The sequence below is a fragment of the Chrysemys picta genome, chromosome 1, assembly GCF_011386835.1.
Source record: "Chrysemys picta bellii isolate R12L10 chromosome 1, ASM1138683v2, whole genome shotgun sequence".
NCBI lineage: Eukaryota > Metazoa > Chordata > Testudines > Emydidae > Chrysemys > Chrysemys picta.
In genome coordinates this window covers 328,656,073-328,679,738 of record NC_088791.1, presented here as the reverse complement: position 1 = coordinate 328,679,738, position 23,666 = coordinate 328,656,073, and the positions used below count along the sequence as shown (strand labels likewise).

At 40.1% G+C, this 23,666-nt stretch overlaps 1 protein-coding gene across 11 annotated transcripts in view; it reads left to right on the top strand.

Moving 5' to 3' along the window:
• Positions 1-23,666, top strand: part of FAT3 (FAT atypical cadherin 3) — a 566,930-nt gene that overhangs the window by 434,067 nt on the left and 109,197 nt on the right. For all 11 annotated transcript variants that reach the window (XM_008171837.4, XM_042856002.2, XM_005304056.5 and 8 more), the window contains 2 exons: positions 15,066-15,341; positions 17,101-17,311. In XM_008171837.4, coding sequence (XP_008170059.2) covers positions 15,066-15,341; positions 17,101-17,311 — 487 coding nt within the window. The remainder of the gene's footprint in view (positions 1-15,065; positions 15,342-17,100; positions 17,312-23,666) is intronic.

The following is a 23,666-nucleotide window of genomic DNA, read 5'->3' as shown; positions in this document are numbered from 1 at the left end:
ATCATCTTACAATAGTGATTCTACAGTTTTTGTGGATTTTACTGTAGAATACTGTGGATTATTTTCTGTTTCTTTTTTTTTTTTAAATAAAGTTCATACCTCTCAACCTACCCATGCCTAAATGTGGCATAATGTGTGGCAAAGACCCAAAATGAGGGACAGGCACAAATTATTCAGGCAGGAAACTTGTACTGTGGGATTCCTTCCTTTCCTGTCAAGTTTGACTGTCTAACCTCAATTCTACATTTCTTTATTTATGATGTCAGTAATTTGCAACAATACAAGTAAGGGGATGAATTTGAGTGGAGCATAGACAACTTTGGGACTAAAAGGAGAGCTGTCCCTCAAAGTGAGGTACAGTTGAGAGGTATGGACTAGTTAGTGCCTTGACTCCTAACTCAGCATGAGAGTGAAGTGTGCATGAAGCATGCACCTTATACCGTTAGGATGAAATTTACATCAGTGGAATGTACAGGGCCTCCCAGATTAAAGGTGGCCTGCAGAGGAAATTTAAAAAATTAGGTTTGTAATGTTATTTGCTTCTTTATAATGCAAAAAGATGTCATGGCAGATTTATTTTTTGCTTTTTTATCTTACCGTTATCAGAAATGTCTGGTTTTGCTTGGATGAGTCATATATAGTTTGGGAGTTCTCCGCCCTTATTTGAAATGGTGATCAAAGTCTCAAACCTTCAAGAATTATGAGCTGTTTAACCTTCGCTATTTACAGTACTTCCAGTTTGTACTTTTTGATTTATCTCCAGAGCCTTCAGTGACAGTTAAACAGAAGCATTTGATACAAGCTTGTAGCTAGCAAATTGAATTTTGTACATATATTGGCTAGTTCTTTATCCCAATCCTAAATATAACCATAATCTCTGCGGGCCAGACATGTCATGTTACATACCCAATGCAATCACTTATGCAACCTCTGTGATTTGATTTAGATATTGAATAGTATATTACTAAAATGCTTGATAAATAACCAAAAGAAAGACCCAAAAAACAAAAACAAAACAGTTGCCCACAATGAAAATTGTACTTCTTTGTGGGTGTCCACCTAAACCCATCATTTAATAGAGAGGAAGCATGGCCCAGTGGTTAGAGCACTGGTCTTGATAAGCTTCTTGAGGAAAGGGCTGTCTTTTTGTTCTTGTGTTTGTACAGTGCCTAGTATAGCATGGTCCTGGTCTGTGACTGGGACCCCTACGTGCTACAGTAATACAAATAATGAAAAATAATAATAAATAGTAGGTTGTGGGTGGTCTTGGCTCAAGTCCCTGATCTGCCACAGGCTTCCCGTGTGACCTTGGGCAAATCACTTATCTTCTCTGTGCCTCGGTTTTCCATCTCTAAATCAAAGATAGTAGAACTTCCCTAAATCACCAGTGTGTTGTGAGGATAAGTACATTAAACATTGTGAGGTACTCAGATACTATGGTAACGGGCTATATAAGATATAGCAATAACCATCATTTCCTGTGTGATATATAATCAACTCATTAACTAGTTTTTTCTGGAAGTTATGTTTTCATATGTAAAAATAGGAATTGAAATCATAAAGATTGTTTTCTTTTATAGCGTGTGAAATAATGTTAGAGATGAGAATTTATAATATAGGAAATACTGAATAGTGTTCCATATATTCATATTCTATAATTCTCTTATATAATTTCAGGTAAGGTATTTTTATCATATTCAAAAGTTTGAATTTTCAGACTTAAAAGCAATAAAAAGAGCTGAACTATGTTACTGACATTTGTTTATTTAACAAAATAAAGCCCATGTGCTAAGTCAAAAATATCTCATATAAAATATTAATATAATCTACTGAGAGTTCTGCAGAGTACATTACACGATAGGCATAGAACCACCTGGGTTTTAATTAGGGCTGTCAAGCGATTAAAAAAATTAATCACAATTAATTGCATGATTAATCGTGATGTTAAACAATAATAGAATACTACATATATAAATATTTTTGGATGTTTCCCACATTTTCAAATATATTGATTTCAGTTACAGCGCAGAATGCAAAGTGTACAGTGCTCACTTAATATTTATTTTTATTATAAATATGTGCACTGTAAAAAATAAAAAAAGTATTTTCAATTAGCTTAATACAAGTACTGTAGTGCAATCTCCTTATCATGAAAGTTGAACATACATATGTAGAATTATGTACAAAAAATAACTGCATTCAAAACCAAAACAATGTAAAACTTTAGAGCCTACAAGTCCACTCAGTCCTACTTTTTGTTCAGCCAATCGCTCAGACAAACAAGTTCATTTACATTCGTAGGAGATAATGCTGCCCTCTTCTTATTTACAATGTCACCAGAAAGTGAGAACTGGCATTTGTACGGCAGTGTTGTAGCTGGTGTTGCAAGATATTTACATGCCAGATGCGTTAAGATTCATATGTCCCTTCATGCTTCGACCACCATTCCAGCGGACGTGTCCATGCCAATGATGGGTTCTGCTCAGTAGCGATCCAAAACAGTGCAGACTGACGATGTTCATTTTTATCACCTGAGTCAGATGCCACCAGCAGAAGGTTGATTTTCTTTTTTGGTAGTTCAGGTTCTGTAGTTTTCACACAGGAGTCTTGCTCTTTTAAGACTTCTGAAAGCATGCTCCACTCCCCATCCCGATCAGATTTTGGAAGGCTCTTCAGATTCTTAAACTTGGGCCAAGTGCTGTAGCTATCTTTAGAAATCTCACATTGGTACCTTCTTTACATTTTGTCAAATCTGCAGTGAAAGTGTTCTTAAAAGAACAACGTGCTGGATCATCATCCAAGACTGCTATAACATGAAATATATGGCAGAATGCAGGTAAAACACAGAGCAGGAGACATACAATTCTCCCTCAAGGAGTTCAGTCACAAATTTAATTAACACATTATTTTTTTAACAGCGTCATCAGTGTGGAAGCATGTCCTCTAGAATGGTGGCCAAAGCATGAAGAGGCATACAAATGATTATCATATCTGGCACATAAATACCTTGCAATGCCGACCACAAAAGTGCCATGCGAAAGTCTGTTCTCCCTTTCAGCTGACATTGTAAATAAGAAGCAGGCAGCATTATCTCCCATAAATGTAAACAAACTTGTTTCTCTTAGTGTTTGGCTGAACAATAAGTAGGACTGAGTGGACTTGTAGGCTCTAAAGTTTTGCATTGTTTTGTTTCTGAGTGCAGTTATGTAACAACAACAAAATCTACATTTGTAAGTTGCACTTTCCTGATAAAGAGATTGCAATACAGTACTTGTATGAGGTGAATTGAAAAATACTATTTTTTATCATTTTTACAGTGCAAATATTTGTAAGAAGAATAATATAAAGTGAGTACTGTACACTTTGTTTTCTGTGTTGTAATTGAAATCCATATATTTTAAAATGTAGAAAAACATCCAAAATATTTAATAAATTTCAATTGGTATTCTATTATTTAACAGTGCGATTACAACTGCAATTAATCACGATTAATTTTTGCGAGTTAACTGCTATTAATTGACAGCCCTAGTTTTAATGTTACTTGCAAAAATATTTTCTGGAAGAAGTATGTGTGTCTGGGGGAATCCATCTATAAATCCCTTCGCTTCATTTAAAAAAAATAAATAAAAGAAGCCCTCCCGCGCGTCCCCCTCCCCCAACATGCGGGGATTTAGTACAAAACAGCTGATCTTCATCATGCCTAATGGAGACATATTTCCTTTTATTCAACAGCGCTTGTTCTTCCTTTATCTCTTTCTGGCATTTGGTGCGTTACACAGAAGTGGTAAAAGACATTGTAAAAATGCCAACGATTTTTGTTTCAGTAATATGATCAGTGGTGAAGACCTGTGTAACAGCTTTAGTTTCATCAGTAGCTGCACATTTATTAAATTCTGATAAACTATTGAGACTTCCCTCACCCCATGGCCCTCTACACTGTATGTTACAGTGTATGTTACAGTGTAATAAGAGAAACAAAACCATTATGATTTAAAATTCATACGTTTTGTGTTATAGATTAGTTTGGTGGAAGCAAAAGAAAGAAGTTAAGAAACCCAAAAAGGCCTTAAAGCTTTCCACATGAATTAAAGAATGTTTGGTGGGGGTGTGGATGATGTCAAGTTACAGAGATCCATGCAGATTCGTGAGTGAGACACTATTCGTGTTAATGTACTTTTCCCACTTACCATGTTGCCCCTTCATCAAGGCTGCAACCACCACGTTTTATGCCAGTAAAAATCTATTTTAATGCAGTCTTGCTATGATCCAAGCATAGTGGCAGCGGTAGTTGTGAGGGAGGAATATTGATTTACTTGATATATTATTGGAGTGTGAGTATGAAGGTACCTATTAGATTGATTAACTTCTGGGAAGGCTAAGCCAGGAACAAGACAGTGGTGGAGGGGTTATTTTCCTCCACTCAATTCATCATTGCTGAAGGCAATGTGATAATTTATAAAAATCTGAAGTTGTACACCACGTCTGAGTTCATGAGAAATGTGATTCTTGCAGGTATCGCCTGCTCACTAGTCCTTGGGGGACATCTGCTGTCCCCAAACTTGAATGAAATCATGAAGCCATGACCCTAGGACTCTGCTTTAGCTATAAGCCATAAGATTTAATTTGATGGAGAGTATATTGCCCTCAATTGAACAAAGAGGGACTTCTGCTGGCATGGAATCAATTTAATGGTACCCTTTTCCCCACTCCCTTCTCAGTATTGACCAACCCTGATGAAATGATGTCAGGAATAGAGCTGGCCAGAAAATAGAAATCCCTCCCCATGAAAAATTTGGCATTTAAATGTCAATTGTTTTTGCGAAAAGGTATTTGAAGAAAAAGATCATTTTAGGAGAACTAAAACAGAAATATTTAGTTTTCCGGCTGCCCACCTGGAAGTGTCTTGTCAATTTCACAAGAACCTTCCAGCCCAGCTGCTGAGAAACAAAGAAACTGGGTGCTCTGCCTTCCTGCCTCCCCTTACACTAACTAGCTGTTCGCTCTTCTAAAACACATGGAAAGGTTCAGAGGAGTCAGGAATGATTTTTGTGTCAACTCCAGTGCTACCAACTCTTGCAAGTTTATTTGATGGTTTTTCTTAACGCCCCACCTCTTGGAGTCGTGCTATTACATGAGAACATTAGAACATAAGAACGGCCATGCTGGGTCAGACCAGTGTTCCATCTAGCCCAGTATCCTGTCATCTGACAGTGGCCAGTGCCAGATTTCAGAGGGAAAGAACAGAATAGGACAATTATTGAGTTGTCGCCTAGTCCTAGCTTCTGGTAGTCAGACGTTTAGTAACATCTCGAGCACGGGGTTGTGTCCCTGACCATCTTGGCTAATAGCCATTGGTGGACGTGTCCTCCATGAAATTATCTAATTTTGTTTTGAATTCAATTATAGTTTTGGCCTTCACAACATCCTCTAGCAATGAGTTCCACGGTTTGACTGCACACTGGGTGAAGAAATACTTATTTTGGTTGTTTTAAACCTGCTGCCTGTTTATTTCATTGGATGACCTCTGCTTCTTGTGTTATGTGAAGGGGTAAATACCACTTCCTTCTTCCCTTTCTCCACACCATTCATGGTTTTGTAGACCTCTATCATATCCCACCTTAGTCGTCTCTTTTCTAAGCTGAATAGCCCCAGTCTTTTTAATCTCGCCTCATATAGAAGCTGTTCCATACCCCTTCTCTGTATCTTTTCCAAATCTCATATATTGCTTTTGAAATAAGGCACCGGAACTGAACACAGTATTCAAGTTGTGGACATACCATGGATTTATATAGTGGCATTATGATATTTTCTGTTTTACTATATATCCTTTTTCTAATGGTTCCCAACATTGTTAGTTTTTTTTGACTGCTACTGCACTTTGAGCAGATGTTTTCAGAGTACAATCCACGATGACTCCAAGATCTCTTTCTTAGTGGTAACAGCTAATTTAAACCCTCATTTTGTATATATACTTGGGATTATTTTTTCCAATGAGCATTATTTTGCACTTATCAACGCTGAATTTCATCTGCCGTTTCGTTGCCTAGTCAGTTTTGTGAGATTCCTTTGCAACTGTTCATGGTCAGATTTGGAGCTAACAGTCTTGAGTAATTTAATATCATCTGCAGACTTTTCACCTTACTGTTTGCCCTCTTTCCAGATCATTTATGAATATTTTGCACAGCATAAGTCCCACTACATATACCTAGTGGACACCGCTATTTACCTCTCTCCATTCTGAAAACTGTCCACTTATTCCTACCCTTTTAACCAGTTACTGATCCATGAGACGACCTTCCATCTTATCCCATGATGGCTTACTTTGCTTAAGAGCCTTTGTTGTGGGTTCTTGTAAAAGCCTTCTGAAAGTCAAAGTGTGCTATATCAGCAGTATCATCTTTGTCCACATGCTTGTTGACACCCTCAAAGAATTCTGAGAGATTGGTGAGGCATGATTTCCCTTTACAAAAACTTTGTTGACTGTTCCCCATCAAATTGTGTTCCCCTATGTGTCTGATAATTCTGTTTTTTACTATAGTTTCAACTAACTTGCCTGGTACTGAAGTAAGGCATACTGGTCTGTACTTGCCAGGATCGTCCCTGAAGCCTTTGTTGAACATGGGTGTTTCATTAGCTATCCTCAAGACGTCTGGTACAGAGGCTGATTTAAGTTATAGGTTATATACTACAGTTAGCAGTTCTGCAATTTCATATTTGAGTTCCTTCAGAACTCTTGGGTGAATACCACCTCGTTCTGGAGACTCATTACCGTTTACTGTATTGATTTCTTCCAAAATCTCCTCTATTGACATCTCAGTCTGGTACCGTTCCTCAGATTTGTCACCTAAAAGAATGGCTCAGGTGTAGGAAACTCCCCCACATCCTCTGCAGCGAAGATCGATGCATAGAATTCATTTAGCTTCTCCACAATGGCTTGACTTGCCAGAGTTCATCCTCCTTTCTGTTTTCCTCAGTAGGATTTGACTTCCAGTTTTTAAAGGTTGCCTTTTTGTCCCATACCACCTCTTTTAGTCTGCTGTTTAGCCATGATGGCATTGTTTGGTCCTCTTACTGTTTTTTGTTTTGTTTTGCGCGGAAGGGGGGGGTATACATTTAGTTTGAGCCTCTATTATGGTGGTTTTAAGTAGTTTCCATGCTGCTTGCAAGCATTTCAGAAACACAGCTTCCTTTTGGTTTTTGTTAATGAAAGTTTTATTCCTCCTGGTTCAGAGAAAATGTGAACCCTGAAGGCTCAAAATCCAGACAGTAAAGGAAAAAAAGCTTTAAAAAATAAATCTCATTATTTATAAACCAATCTCATGATGGCTTGGTTCATGCTTTGTGTATGCTTAGGTCTCTACTCCTACACAGTTTTCTGTGAGCAATATTTGTAGTTCCTGTTAAAAATGCTTTTGCCCAGACCAGCCAAATTGTCTTCTGGTTGAATGAGCCTCAGCCAGAGCTATTATTCATGGATCTTTTCCCTCCTCTCTGCAGAAAGCCAGGGAATTTTTCTGCTCATTAGAATCCTTTAGATGGGACATTCATGATGTAGAACTTGTTCTCTTTTTACAGGGCACACGTTTCTTTTAGGAAATAGTTTTGCTGAACTGAATACCTAATAAATCATAGTGCTCTTTCACATGAGAGGGAGGTTGTTTCTGCAGAATGCTGAAAGGCTCACCTTCAACCAGCAGTGGCGATGGGTCAAAATGTAGGTGAGCATCATAGCCCTCTATAGCTCCGCATGTGCACTTTAATTCGGGACATTTTTAAAATGTCTTTCAGCCCTCTACCAGGTTGCCAGTTGTTAAACAAACTGGATCCTTCACTGAAGTCCTTTTTCTGCTGTCTCCTGATGGCATGGATGGTACATGGGCTAAGCCATTCCCACAGCTGTTCCCATATCAATCAGTTCTAGAAGACTTAACTGTTAAGTTAGTTGCTGTGAATGGCGCACAGAACTCAGATGAAGCTACATTTTGTTTTAATTCAATTCTTTACTTTTCTGAGTAGGACGGTTCTCCAGAACGAGAACCTCCACTCTCCGGAGCCTGGCTTTTTCCTCAGGCCACAACCCCAGCACTATCTTACCACATGCCAGTCTGTGGAGTGGAGGCGGTGTGTGATGTTTCATTTCCATTTCAGTATAAATTCAGAGACATGTTAAAGCATGTATGACTGGCCACTGAGGATGGTGGAGAAATTGTTTGCATTTGTGTGGAAAATTTAGAAGGGTAGAGAAAAAAAACTTCTCAGGCTGTAACAAATAAACCTGTGTGGTAACACTCTTGAAAGCAATATTAAATCAAAGTAGGTTTTCAAAACCCATACAAAAGCGTAAGCTGAGTTGAAGCAATTCAGGCACTTAATGGGTTGTACTACAACACAGTTCCCTGACCAAGCAATTAGCCCAAGAGGATTCTTCCAGCCTCAAATATCTGTAAAGCAGCTCCTGGCATGTGTCCAGTTTTTATTCAACTACGTTTTGCCTCGACCAGAAGTATTTGTGATGGGCAACATTAAAAACGCCTTTGGAGAGACTTCCTGCATTAGGCTTTGTTCTGCTTTGATTTGATTGTATTTCTCTAGGCCTGTCACTTGCCATTTTGAATACAAAGTCTCTGGTAATGCTCTGAGAGTTACTTTGCCTAATTTATAAGCTTGGAGCTCCACAAGGTCCTTTATTTGAAATTTGCTTTAACTGTGGGAAATAGGAAGTGAGTAGGGAGAAGGAGATCTTTTATAGCAAGACACTTGTTCAGACTGTAAATTAGACAGGGCACAATGTGACCAGAAATGGGCAAGCTTTTGTAGAGCCTGCTACATATTGGAAAAGATATGAGCTCTCAAGGATATCTGGGCAAGGATTGCTGTGCTGGAAGTTTGCTTTATGAGGGTGGATAAAGTCTTTCAGATAACGTTTGCATATGAAAAGTGTTTTAATCGGCGACCTCAGTAAAGAGGAATTCCTGAGGCCATCACTACTTAACAGAACACAAGCATTAAATATTTTCATTGCATCTCATTGAGGAGATGTAACATAGAACTTTTAAAATCAGACTTTCATTTTAAATAATAAGTATTGTGCCAATATAATGCTCCACTGACCTACAATGTTAACAGTTACCTTCTTCCAAGTTGACAACAACTTTGGGCAACTGCAGCTAGTATATAAATATTTTTAAAAGCCAGTCCTGATGTGTGCCAATGAATCTTTGTCTGATTAAAAGCTTACTTGACCTGTGAAGTAACAGTCATGAATGGCAGATTCATTCATGTCAAATTTTCAATTTGGAACAAAAGAAAAGGGTTTGAAACACACACACACACATGCATTGTTAGCCTTGGATCCAATTCTGTTGGTAAGACTTAATTCTTGTAAAAAAATACAAGACACTTCCCTTACTGCGGGATGGTTAGGCTTTAAGGCTTCAGGAATGAAATCATGGCTGCATTTAAGTCAATAGGAGGTTTGTCAATGAGGCCAGGATTTCACCTCTGGATTTTGGCACAATCCTGCAAATACTTGTGTATTTGAGTAACTTTACTCACATGAGTACTCTGATTGAATTCAGTTCAGCTCATTTAATGTTATCCACATATGGGTAATCAAGACCCATTTGTATGTGTGTGATGTTCATGTCACCTTAACATTGCTCCTTTTTTGAAGAGAAGGACTTTTTTCCTCTCTGGACCTCATTTTTAGTCTATAAAATTCAACCAGCATAGCAGGAAATCTTCTACAAGATAAGGAAATATTGTAAGGTGACAGGACTAATGCGGAAATGGATCAAAAATATACCTCTAATAGTCAAGTGATCTGGATTCTATTCCCCGCCCTGCCCCAGACCCCTTGTGTGATAATCGGTAAGTCATTTAACAGCCTGTTGCCATGTCTCAGTGGGTCACAGCTGAGGATGCCTAATTCAGGATGAACAGCTGAGAAATAAGGCAGACACACCCCAGGCTGGTGGTTATTCTTCCATAAGATATACCAAGCCAGTAACAAAAGTAAACTTTTCTCTCACACTGGTTAACAAGAAGTCGAAACTACAGTCTCCTTAGGCATTCCAGCACTCATTTCACCATGCAGACATTAAACTTGGATGAGTAGTTATTTAAAACCAATTTAATCAAACAAAGGGTCCTTCTAATCCCAAAATCAGCCACGTAACCAGATCAAGATATAATTGAGATCTTGCCCAATAATCATGCTGTTGCCAATCCTTTAGTATCTAATATTTAAAGGTTTATTTATAAGATGAAAAGAAAGAGGAGAGAGTTAAAATGGTTAAGGAAATCAAATACATACAGTCATTGCAAAGTTCTTGGATCAGGTTTGTAGCAGTGATGTTACAGACTGCTGGCTTGTAAAGTCTCTGATAACTTCCAAAAGATTGGAAGGTCCTCAGTCCATTGGTTGGAATGCTCCTTTTAGTGTTAAGTCCATAGTCCAGAGATTAGAGCAGGAAAGAGGTCAAAATGGAGATGCTTCCAAGGTCCTTTATAACTGTTCCCATGTGGAGGGACTGCTCTCAGTCTTAGTTTGTGGAAAATTATAGGCACAAGATGGAGTCCAGGGTCACGTGAGCAAGTCACATGCCCTTGCATGCTTTGATAACTCATAGGAGCAGCCATTACCCATATTCTGGCTAAAGTGTCCAAAGGAAAGCTCACTGGGCCAGGGACAGGCTTCTTCTATGGCCCTTGTTTTCCTTAATGGGCCATCAACTTGAATAATCCATTCACAATGTGCGGGTTAGACTGGATGTAAATTACCTTACCCCAGGAGCAAACACATTTGAGCAAACTGGTACATAGTCAATATGCATAACTTTAGATACAAAGATGATACATGCATACAAATAGGATAATCATATTTGATAGATTGTAACTTTTCCATTGATACCTTACATGACGTACTTTGATCAAGATTTGTTGCATCTGTCTAACAGTGGCAGTATTAATGATATAAATGGTTATATTTTGATCATACAGCATCACACAACCCCCGCTCTCCTTCTGTTTTTTCCCATCTGTAGAATGAGGATAATAATACTTCTCTACCCCACAGAAGTGCTGTGAGGCTTAATAGGATACCATCAGCTTAAAAATCATACTTGTGTCTGCACATTTTTTACCTACGGTTTTTACAAGTAACTCCTAAGATTACTAGAATTTAAAGAACTCGGAGAAAACAAAATTCTATACTTTGTCCAGTTTGTGGAGTTGAAACACTTTGTATATAATAATTTTCTCCTATACAGTCAGTTTCCACTGTTTTTATTTGGGTGGGGAGAGGACTTTCACACAGCAATAGGGGAGAGAACATGATTTTAACACAGGAAAATATGATTATAAACTCATAACAAATTGGCAGGGATACAAAGGGGCAGGTGACAATACCTGAAATTCCTTTTAACTCCTTTTTTAATAGACTAAATTTCAAGTTGATAGTGTCATCTTCAGTCATTAATGTTCGTAACGCACTTTAAGATCTCCAGATGGAAAGGTACTATAGAAATGCAAAGTACGTAATAAATAATATGTATTGCACTATGGATCACTTCACACACCACTAAAATGCAGTCATCTCTAGGGAGGGAGTTGGCAACCATTAAACAGCAACTATCAACATTTCATATAAGTTCAGGACAGAAAGTGAAAAGAAAACCTTATCCATGAAACTACCAAGAAAATTTAAAGTGCAAAATTCCATGGGATTTTTAATAACCACAACTAATTAGGACCTCAGTCTTATGCAAGAAGCACCTCAGTGCTCCCTAATAATGTGCTAGATCATTGGTTCATTGGTGTATCAGAGAGAATGCCACCTAATGAATCACTGCTATGATTTCCTGTAGCATCTTGGTTTCCATTTTGGTCTCTTGATGTTGACCCAGCTCAGCCCTGCTTAGTTTATGAGATTGAATGAGATCATAGATCAAGGAGCTGTGAGTGTACAATGAAGGTGGTGAACAAAGGCATGTACACATCTCTGGGTTGCGGTATCTCATGGTTGCTACAATGGAATCAGAAATCCTGCACATAAACACCTAGAGGGAAGCGATCGTGCCATTTGTATAATCTTATACAAAACAGCAACAATGGTGTTGGTGGTTAATGTCCCCATTGTAGCACATAATTCAGTGCTGTTAAGACTTGTCACTGTGAGCTCCCACGTTTGCATAACCATTGTTTCCTATAGAGAGAGTGGATTGAACTAACACACTCTAGCATTAGTTAAAAAAAAAAAAAAAAAACTCACATGGCAACTTGTAATGATCCCAAAATGAATGTAATCCGTGCTGTAATAATAGGTGTGCAATCTAATACACTCAGCATTTCAGTGAAATGCTATTTAACGTTTGAAAAGTGTTCACTTCTCAATTAGAATGTCTAAATTAACTGATGTATGACAAAGCTCCTGGCCACTAATTAAATCAACATCAAAATAAATCTCTTTTCTTTATAGTCTGTGTTAACAATGTAGCAAATAATAATCACGCTGCTTTACAGTAGGATGTGTCAAGGGTTGAAAGTGTCACGGCTTTTAGGGAATGTTCTATTTGAATAGCTTTTCATATTAAGTGTTAGATGCTGGAGATCATATTCCCATCATATTCTCCCACATTCAAATTGGTTCAGTGTCTCTTTTCTATGCTCACAAAGGAGCAAGTTGTTGGTCAGGTAGCCTTACTCTGTGTGCATGTAGAGCAGAATTAGGATCTTTATTTTTATTCCAAACCTTTCCCCATGTTTTAAGGCATCTAAAATCCCTAAGTGCTACATCTTTTTTTTTTTTTTTTAAGGATTCATTTATCTCAGTATCTCAGAAACATATCTTGATGTATTATGTATGTTAACAAAAATAAAACTGCAATGAGTAAGGGAGATTTGTCATCATTTTAGATCTAACGATATATGTTTACTCCTCTATTATACGTCTCTCTCACCAAAAAATAACCTAATACAGCTTCCTCCCTTCTTCATAGCCCCATAAGCTATCAAAGATTAAACCTTCCCAAATGCACAGTCACATGCTAAATCCTTGATAATAGCTTTAAGATATAGACCATTTCATTGCAACTGCTTTTTAGTCAGTTCCCAGGCTAGGTCATTGTGACTGGATTTTGCAACTGCTTGTGTTCTGTCTGGTAAAGTATTCAAGAAAGCCTTCCAAACATGGAAATCTAAAGTTTCATTTCCCTCTGAGGCCATGTCTTTTCATGTGAAACTGTAGTAACAGATTAAATAAATTTTTCCTCTATTAAAACAAAAAGTGTGGGTGAGCTGGGCTTGATCCAGCACTGTAATAAACTCTTTCTGCTACAAAAGAGCCAGGTTGAGACACTTCTTTATACCAGAGGTAGTATCCTGGAGGCTAGTCAGATCACTCAGCAGACATGTGTTTGGTTTATAACTACATCTCCTAGGCACTGTCTCACTTCATTCCCTATCTCTTTCTAAAACTTTTGAATAATAGGGTCAGTCCATTTATAGCTGGCAACCTGTGAGAACTATTTTTTTTTAAATGATGGATTCCCTCCTGTGGTACATTTATTCTTCATCTCTAGTGTTACATGTAAAAAGTGTATCGAGTTTCCCAGACATCCTCTGCAGGAGAGACCGCTTTTCCCCAATGCAATGAAAGATACAGCTGTATTTGTTGTTGTCTGTTTCAATGTTACAAACACTTTTCCTTGTCCTCTTCTATGATTCTGCTGCCAGGGTCCCAGAAGCAATCAATAGCATATACAGGCTTGAAACCAAGCCCACAGCAGGGATCTGATTCCTCGGCTGGTGATAAACACCTTTTGTGGTATATTTATGGTTACATATTGTCAAAATTATAAATAAGCAAAAACTTGAAGGTGGGGATGGTGATTATTAACCATTTGAATTGGGGTAGCATCTAGAGCCCCCCAATCAGGATTTGGGGCCCTGTTGTTCTTGGCAGTACACATGCACATATAATGAAAAGAGGGCCCTGCCTATAACCTATGAGAAGAGAGAACAGGTGGATACTACAATCAGATGGGGATAGACCAGGGTAACAGTGAGCTGTTACAATCAGTATAATACCCTGCAGTTACAGTGTACCACTGATCAGTGTTTTGTGGACATCACTTTGGAGTTGAGTTTTAAGGAGGGATTTGAAAGAGGATAATGTAGTGGCTTTTCAGTTTGTTATGGAGAGGCTTAAGGCAAAGATTGGGGGAAAGCACCAAAGTGTTTGAAGGAAAATTGAACAAGTGGGCCACAAAGGCTGGAGTCCTGGGCAGAGCATAGGCAGGAGGGGATTGAATGGAATTGTAAATTATTTTTAAATAAATCTGCCATATAGCCAGTACCCTTAGATCGCCTATCCTTGAAAATATGTTCAAATTTACGTGGCTTTACATCTGTGTGGCGTTGAATTGATTCTTGGCCCAAATTTCCACTCCTACAATTGTTGCTTAAAATGTGATGAACGCTTGCTGTACCCATCACTGTTGTGTCTGGATACCAACATACTGACTGATAGTACATCACAGTGCAATATGAGGGGCTGAGAAGGGTACGGGATTTAATGAATGCTTAGTCCGGTAAGAGAACAGGTTTAAACAGCAGGAAAATGATCAATTTTGGGGCCTTGATAATGAGAAAAAAAATCCCCAGAATATGTATGCAACTCTCTGGTAACGCCCACAAAGCGCATGTCTCTATAGCAATTCAAAGTTCCAAAATAGTAAGTCATTCCGATTATTGCTGGAAACCTAGGTGTTGTGAATCTCTTGTTTAGATCATTAATGAGCCTCTCTAGGATAGATCATTTTAATTAAGATCAATTTGCTTTCCCATTGAATATTCCTGCTATTTATTTTGATTGTGGAGGTGACTGTTTAACATTAAATGATGCCTCTCGGCTGCTCTGCCCCAGCACGCATATGAATAACATATCGTACAGTTCTGTAAAGCAAATCGTATTTCTTTGAGTGCCTGTTGAGTGAACTGACTTGACTTCAGTAACTCTTAGTCACAGTTGCTTTACTGATTTATTTATTTCATGTTATCTGTAGGTTCTTATCAAAGTATTGGATAACAACGATAATGGCCCGGAATTCTCTCACCCAAGTTACGATGTCACGATTTCGGAGGACATCCTCCCTGATACTGAGATACTGCAGGTCGAAGCTATAGACAGAGATGAGAAACACAAGTTGAGCTATACTGTTCACAGCAGCATTGATTCAGTCAGCATGAGAAAATTCAGAATTGACCCCAGCACGGGGGTACTATACACTGCCGAGAGATTAGACCATGAAGCTCAAGATAAGCACATCCTTAATGTAATGGTAAGAATGGAACATAAGCTTGGTACCTAGAACACTATCATTGCTGTTTAAGGTGTATATTTACTTTAGTTTTTGGATAAGCAAAGAGTTTTCAGGATGGTAAATGGTAATTAATTTAATCTTTTCCTGCACTGCTGTGCATTGATTTTACATTTTTTATTTAAGCTCTGCAAGACTTATTACCAGTACATTTTATGTAATATGAAATGATTTGCCATCCTGACGGAGAACAAACAAGAAATGTTATAATCTCTTGACATCTGGCCCTTTCATCTGAGATCATTTTCAGAGTTTCTGAAGAAAATCTAAAAAGTTCTTTGAGAAGTCGCTCACAGAAGAATCGCTTTCTTGCCGTTCACAAAGCTGCGGCCTTTGGAAGCATGGCAGCCTGATATATAGTTTACTTATATAGGTTTATTTCAAGGTAGTAGATATTCATATACTAAATAGCTTTCAGCTACATTTCCAAACATTAGAGTAGGCAGAGAAAAAATTAATTATCGGTTTGTATGCTCAGTGTGCCTAAATTATAGAGCTGAACGTGCTCTGCTTTGATGTGGAAGTTGCATATTATGAAGTGGTGGTTAATTTTAAAACAAAACAAAGAACTAAATTAGTTTAAACACTGTAACCTACTAATTTTCTTTAACCATCTAAGAGCCCTGCAGAATAAGCCCTTTGAAGCACCACCGTGTGGCCTGTTAGATGCAAGGCTAGCTTTAGGAGGAAACAACTTAGGCACCATCCTACATACTGCTACTCATCTTCAGGCAAGCAGAGCCCAAGGAGAAGGCAGGCCTTTGGTGAGTGAGATGTGACGGGAGCTAAGAAGAAGTGTAGACATGACTATAGAAACACCGGGGCATGAAGATCATTGCTGGGACAGTGTGCTTAGCCTCCCTATTATGTGAAGTTTGCTTGACTTTATTTAAGAAGAACCAAAATATTCAAGGTTGTCTTACACTTGCCAGTAGGATCTTCACTGTAACCAGTGCTGAGATTTTGGATGTGGGAGTGAAAGAAGCTACAGGAGTGAATAATAGCTTCAGGTCTGCAAGGTTTTGAGAGCCTCTTGCGAGGTTTGATCAATCCCCATAGATGGCAGTCTAAGTGAAGAGTGCCCAGCACCCCCTAGGATCAGCACTATTCTTTTTACCATGGGTACCGTGATCTTCAAAAATGTATGTACATATTTGCTGATACAAAAATCTACATGTACCTGTCTGCACAAATTGGGTTTTTACATGCAAATGATTAGATAGCCACATAACTGGTCATTGTGTGTGCAATCCCATACATTTTTTTTTTTTGAAAGAAGGAACAAAGCTACGTAGATATGCACTGTACATACTGCTGCTTTGTTCCCACACTATGGTGTCAGTGAGGGGCATGGCACATAGCAGTTTATATTATATTTGTCAGCATTAGAGAACTTTGGCACAAACTCAAAACTGAACATCAAATGAGACATTACGACATTACTTTGTATCAGATTAAAAATCTTCAGTGCAGGGGCACCAGGAATAAATTTACAATAAATTAAATTTAAAAATACCCTCCAAGTCTTTTTCTCCTCTTGATTTCTCACTTTGTGCCATATCTTCGGTTTGTCTGTCTTTTAGATTTTAAGGCCTTCAGGATGGAAAAAAGTCTGTATTTTGTGTATTGTACAGCAGTGAGCACATTGCCAGGGCTCAGATAGTTATTATTACTGCTAATAAAGTTATTTCAAGATGTTTCTCCTGCATTTTTTCTATAGGTTCGAGATCAGGAGTTTCCCTATAGAAGAAACCTGGCCAGAGTCATCATAAATGTGGAAGATTCCAATGATCACAGTCCCTACTTCACCAGTCCTTTGTACGAAGCCTCGGTGTATGAATCAGCAGCTATTGGATCTGCTGTTTTGCAGGTCACTGCTTTGGATAAAGACAAAGGAGAAAACGCAGAGCTTATCTACACTATAGAAGCAGGTTAGAGCACAGGGACACAAAAGGCTGCAACATGATGCATTCTATAAACCAAAAAGAGTGATTATGCTGGCTTTAATTCAGAGATAGGGTAACACTAAGAAATCTTTATGGATTCTTGATCCTAGCTATCCCCTGATGAAAGTGTACAAAAAGTACAAACTCTTGTCTGCTGTTTTCAACATTTAAGCTACTGATCAGAGAGAGTTGACTTCATTTTAATTAGATGGCTACTGAGGCTTTTACCTCTAGGTCATTGGTTCAAATTACCCACAAGTCAGTGACCGAAAGTCATTCCATCTGATATCTATTTTTTGTTTTACTGGCTTCATTCTAGTGCAGTGGACAGGATGGCTTCATCATAAACTAACACAATGACAGCTGGTGCTAACTGGCATCTTTGTTCATTTTAATCAGAGGAGCAGGGAGACTGAGGCCACTTTTGCTGGCATAGGTTATGCTATCCTTCCTCCCCCCAGCCAAGATTTCTATGCATGCAAAGGCCCTAGTATACAGGCATCTTATACAGGTATAAAAGTGTTTTGGCTGGTACAACTTCGCTCTCTCACCGAACTGGTATAAGCTATACCAGCAGTAGCACTTTATTGCTCGTATAAGCTGTCTCTACACTGGGAAGGTTTGCCGGCATAGCTATACTGGCAAAAATGTTAAGTATAGCTTATGCCTGAGTTTCTTTGTGGCCCTAGAGTTGGTTACTCCAGAGTAGAGCTAATAGCAAGACTTTTTGGAAAGTTGCATTGTCTTTGTTCATGCTGTGCTGCTGCTGTGGAAAATTAGTGGATGTGAATCACCAAGGCTGTCTATCCCGTATTTTTTGTGGTTTAATTTCCCTAATGCAACTCTGTGTGTATGCATATATATGTAAGAGGTGAACATTTTATTGCTTTTATAGATTTGAGTTTAGAAACCATTTCCAAAGCCAGAAATTAGTATGCATTCAGTAGAGATACTTGCAAAAAGTGAGAAAATGGAAAATCCTATCTCTTAAATTGCTTTTGTGTTGCTGCTGCACTCTGCATTTTGAAATAATGTGAATTTTCCATTTTAATAATAATAATAATACTTGGCACCTATATCACACTTCTCAACTGTAGATCACAAAGAGGAATTCCATACTCCATGATGGTCCCAATAATTAATCAAGACACAGACTTCACTTATTAGACCTTGATCTTGCAGACTGATCTATGCAGGCGACACTTATGCTGTCCTAGAGACCCATTCACTTCAATGGAGCCATGCCAATTTACACCAGCTGAGGATCTCGCCCATTATTCTTAGTATCATAAACATATTTATAGACAAACACTAAGCATACCTATGAAAATGCGGTTCAGAAAGTTCAACATCTGAGCCAGTTTCCAAAATATCTAAACAATCCTCTTCATTTTTCAATGAGATATCGGGAGTTTTCCAATGGCCACAGAATATTTATTGTTTGTGATATTTGTGTAGCCTTTCCGGAAAAACTAAGGCTACATACCCAGCCCTGAGCAGCAGTATTTTCTTGGCTCTGTCTTGTGTTGTTTAAGTCATAGAATCATAGACTATCAGGGTTGGAAGGGACCTCAGGAGCTCATCTAGTCCAACCCCCTGCTCAAAGCAGGACCAACACCAACTAAATCATTCCAGCCAGGGCTTTGTCAAGCCTGACCTTAAAAACCTCTAAGAAAGGAGATTCCACCACCTCCCTAGGTAACCCATTCCAGTGCTTCACCACCCTCCTAGTGGAAAAGTTTTTCCTAATATCCAACCTAAACCTCCCCTACTGCAACTTGAGACCATTGCTCCTTGTTCTGTCATCTGCTACCTCTTTGGAATCCCCTTTCAGGTAGTTGAAAGCAGCTATCAAATCCCCCCTCATTCTTCTCTTCTGCAGATTAAACAATCCCAGTTCCCTCAGCTTCTCCTCATAAGACATGTGCTCCAGCCCCATAATTATTTTTGTTGCCCTCCGCTGGACTCATTCCAATTTTTCCATATCCTCCTTGTAGTGTGGGGCCCAAAACTGGACACAGTACTCCAAATGAGGCCTCACCAATGTCAAATAGAGGGGAATGATCACATCCCTGGATCTGCTGGCAATGCCCCTTGTGACAAAGTTCCTCCTCTATCTTGGTGGGTCCTGCGCTCATTGGCAGATTTTCTTGCCGCAGAGATTCACCGTGTGGGTTGGGGAACAGCCCAGAGACCTTCTCCTCTGGAAGAACCCACACTCCAGGTCAATTGGGAGGTTGGGGGGAACCCGGGCCTGCCCTCTACTCCGGGTTCCATCCCAGGGCCCTATGGACTGCAGCTGTCTATAGTGCCTCCTGTAACAGCTGCATGACAGCTACAACTCCCTGGGCTACTTGCCCATGGCCTCCTCCAAACACCTTCCTTATTCTCACCACAGGACCTTCCTCCTGGTGTCTGATAACGCTTGTGCTCCTCAGTCCTCCAGCAGCACACCCTCTCACTCTCAGCTCCTTGCGCCTCTTGCTCCCAGCTCCTCACACTCACACCACAAACTGAAGTGAGCTCCTTTTAAAACCCAGGTGCCTTGATTAGCCTGCCTTAATTGATTCTAGCAGCATCTTCTTAATTGGCTCCAGGGTCCTAATTAGTCTGCCTGCCTTAACTGGTTCTAGCAGGTTCCTGATTACTCTAGTGCAGCCCTTTCTCTGGTCACTCAGGGAACAGAAAACTACTCATCCAGTGACCAGTATATTTGCCCTCTACCAGACTCCTGTACCCCACATGTCTGGGTCTGTCATACCCTACTTATACAGCCCAAAATGCCTTTAGCCTTCTTGGCAACAAGGGCACACTGTCGACTCTCATCCAGCTTTTCTTCCACTGTAATCCTTGGTCCTTTTCTGCAGAACTGCTGCCTATCCACTCGGTCCCTAGTCTGTAGCAGTGCAGGGGATTCTTCCTTCCTAAGTGCAGGATGCTGCACTTGTCCTTGTTGAACCTCCATCAGATTTCTTTTGGCCCAATCCTCTTTGTCTAGGTCCCTCTGTATCCTTTCCCTACCCTCCAGCGTATCTACCATTCCTCCCAGTTTAGTGTCATCTCCAAACTTGCTGAGGGTGCAATCCACGCCATCCTCCAGATCATTAATGAAGATATTGAACAAAACCAGTCCCAGGATCGACCCTTGGGGCACTCCGCTTGATACCAGCTGCCAACTAGACATGGAGCCATTGATCACTACCCATTGAGCCCGACGATCTAGCCAGCTTGCTGTCCGCCTTATAGTCCATTTATCCAGCCCATACTTTTTTAATTTGCTGGCAAGAATACTGTGGGAGACCATATCAAAAGTCAAGGAATAACATGTCCACTGCTTACCCCTCATCAATTAGGAACAGGTTGAACTAAACTGAAATAAGCCTCTCTCAAACCGAAATAAGAGTGCCTGCACAACTTTATACACTATACACCTTAACTTAAACCATGCAACTTTCTCATGGTGACAAACCCTAAGGAACCCCCATTCTTGTTCACCCATCTACTCTGGAGGTTTTGTAAGAATGACAGGAATTGGAATTTCACTTCCTTAAGCAAATAAGAAGATAATGTCATAAGTTGTTCAAAACAGAAGACAGTTAAATACGGACCTGAAAAGCAGCCAAGCTGGACAATCTAAGTAATCATATATATTATTTATGCATGTGGTCAGAATGCAGGTTTATTATTTATATCATGGTATCCTCTGGAGGCGCCAACTTAGATCACGAACATTGCACTAGGAAGGGTTCAGGTGCACAGAAACAGTCGGGCCTGCCCTGTGTGATTGGGTTGCGTGTGATGGTGCGGGGCAGGGCTCAGCAGCCCTGGGGCTCACTTCCTGTTTGTCTTATGTTCCTAAAAACTCATGCTTCATGGTTTCTGCCAGCCACCTGCAGGGGTCAGAAAGGGATTCCCATGTATTCTGGGTTGGGTTTTTTTAATCTCTTTCCTCTGGCGCATCAAGGACAGCCAAGACTGGAGATGGAACACTGGGCAGGGAAGGCCATGGCTCTGAGGTGGCACTGAGCTCTCTCTCTCTCTCTCAGTTGCTTGGCTGGCTGGTTCTTGCTCACATGCTCAGTGATCACCATATGTTGGGTTGGGAAGGAATTTTCTCTCAGGTCAGATTGGCAGTGACTTTGGGGGATTTTTCACCTTCCTCTGCAGCATGTGGGTACAAGTCTCTTGCCAGGATTATCTGGGTATCTCACTTAATCATTTCCCTGCTATTTCAAGGGTCTTGGTCATCTTATTCCTTCCTATTCTCTGTTTGAGGCACATAATAGTCTGGTCTCCCATGGGCTGTAATACTTTGGTTTAATTTTGATTGTTGGGTTTAGTGTGGAGGTGCTGGGTGGTGTTGGTGTTCCTCTCATATACCGGAAGTCAGACAGGATGATCTGGTGGTCCCTTCTGGCCTTCAACTCTAGGAGCTAACAATCTAAATAGACAAGACAGATAAAGGGTGGAAGCGGAAGCACTCAGAGGTGAAGTGGCTAGTCCAACGTAAGTGGCAAAGTGGGAATAGAAGCCAGGTTTCCTGAGTCCCAATCCTGTACTCTATCCATTGCTTCATACTGTCTCTCTACCGGTTCTGCCTCCCCCTGTCCTTTCTGTGCACATCTTCCAGTATGGTCAGCCAGTGTCAAGAGTGTGAGCAGCTCCAGCGGAGTATCAGACAACTTATTGTCTGTGGGAGGAGCTGGTCTCAAGCTCTATGGACAGACAGCTGTGGCTGTTTTTGTCTGATTTGACTTCATCTTCCTTGCCACAACATGTGACTCTATGCATGATTAATTAGGCAGTGCTCCCATCAGCCATACAAATACATGTGGCACAGCATTATGTTCAGATGTAGTATGTTGGGGAATACAGTTCTGCACAGAGTACATCACCATTCTACGGGTGGCCTTTTCTTTGAAAGAAATAGATGCAATAAGTTTTATTTATTGTGGCCCTTGGGAAAGGCAATAGATTAATAACCCTGGAAGAATTAAGTCCTGGTCATCACAGAATGAGCACAGCCTGGGCAGCTGCATTTCAGGTTTACCCACACTGCCACACCAATATGCCTCAACCCTTTCCTAAGGGATCATCCCAGGGAGAGAGGGCACCCAGCTCTCTGTCTCTGTGCCTGTTCCATCTTTGGCCAGTCTGCTATGGCTTCTCATATGAGAGCCGAAGAAATGGTGTTTTAGAACAGTCTAAATAGTCAAACCAAACTAAGGATGGGTGAGGAAACAGAGGAGAAGAGACTTGCCCAGTGTAAGTAGCGGGGGTAGCAACAGAACCCAGGGGCCTCTGTTCCACTAGCACTGGGGCAGAGGCCAGAAGATCATAGAATATCAGGGTTGGAAAGGACCTCAGGAGGTCATCTAGTCCAACCCCCTGCTCAAAGCAGGACCAATCCCCAGACAGATTTTTGCCCCAGATCACTAAATGGCCCCCCTCAAGGATTAAACTCACAACCCTGGGTTTAGCAGGCCAATGCTCAAACCACTGAGCTATCCCTCCCGCTAAAGGTCACCAGACCTGAGCATCTGCCTGAAGCAGATTCCAACTGACAACCTAGTGATAAAAGACTGCTTGTTCCATAACCTGAGCCATCTACTCCCCTCTGTGCTACTCCTCCATGATTCACTCATTGGGATATAGTTTTATATCCCCTATTATGATGTATATGTGTGTGTTGGGTGGGACTGAGGGCGTGGGATTGGTTTATTGCTTTTTTTAAAGAGGTAGACAGCAAACCAGTCAAGAATTGCACATGTCCTACTATTTTTATTTGCCTGTCTGTCCCACAGCCCACTGCTCGTCCTGTCCACCTTTTATCTCTCATCTGCGAGACTGTGAGCTCTTTGGAGAAGAGACTGTTATTTACTGTATCCTTGTAGGGCACCTAGCACAATCGGACCTCAACCTGGTTTGCCTCTAGGTGCCATCACAATACACATGATAAATAATGTAGTGCTGTAAGACTATGGCTATAATGCATTTGTAATATAGTACATAATGGAGACCGAACATAAGATGATGATTAGAAATGATGTTTAGGTTATTAGATGGCCATTTTTAGGCTGTATGTTTTCCTCCTTTCTACATATTATATTACAGAATCATAGAGCCATAGGGTTCGGAGGGACCGCAAGAGTCATCTAGTCTAACCCCCTGTCAAGATGCAGGATTTGTTGGATCTAAACCATCCAAGACAGATGGCTATCCAGCCTCCTTTTGAAAACTTCCAGTGAAGGAGATTCCATAACTTCCCTAGGCCATCTGTTCCATTGTCCTACCGTTCTTACAGTTAGAAAGTTTTTCATGAGATTTAATCTAAATCTGC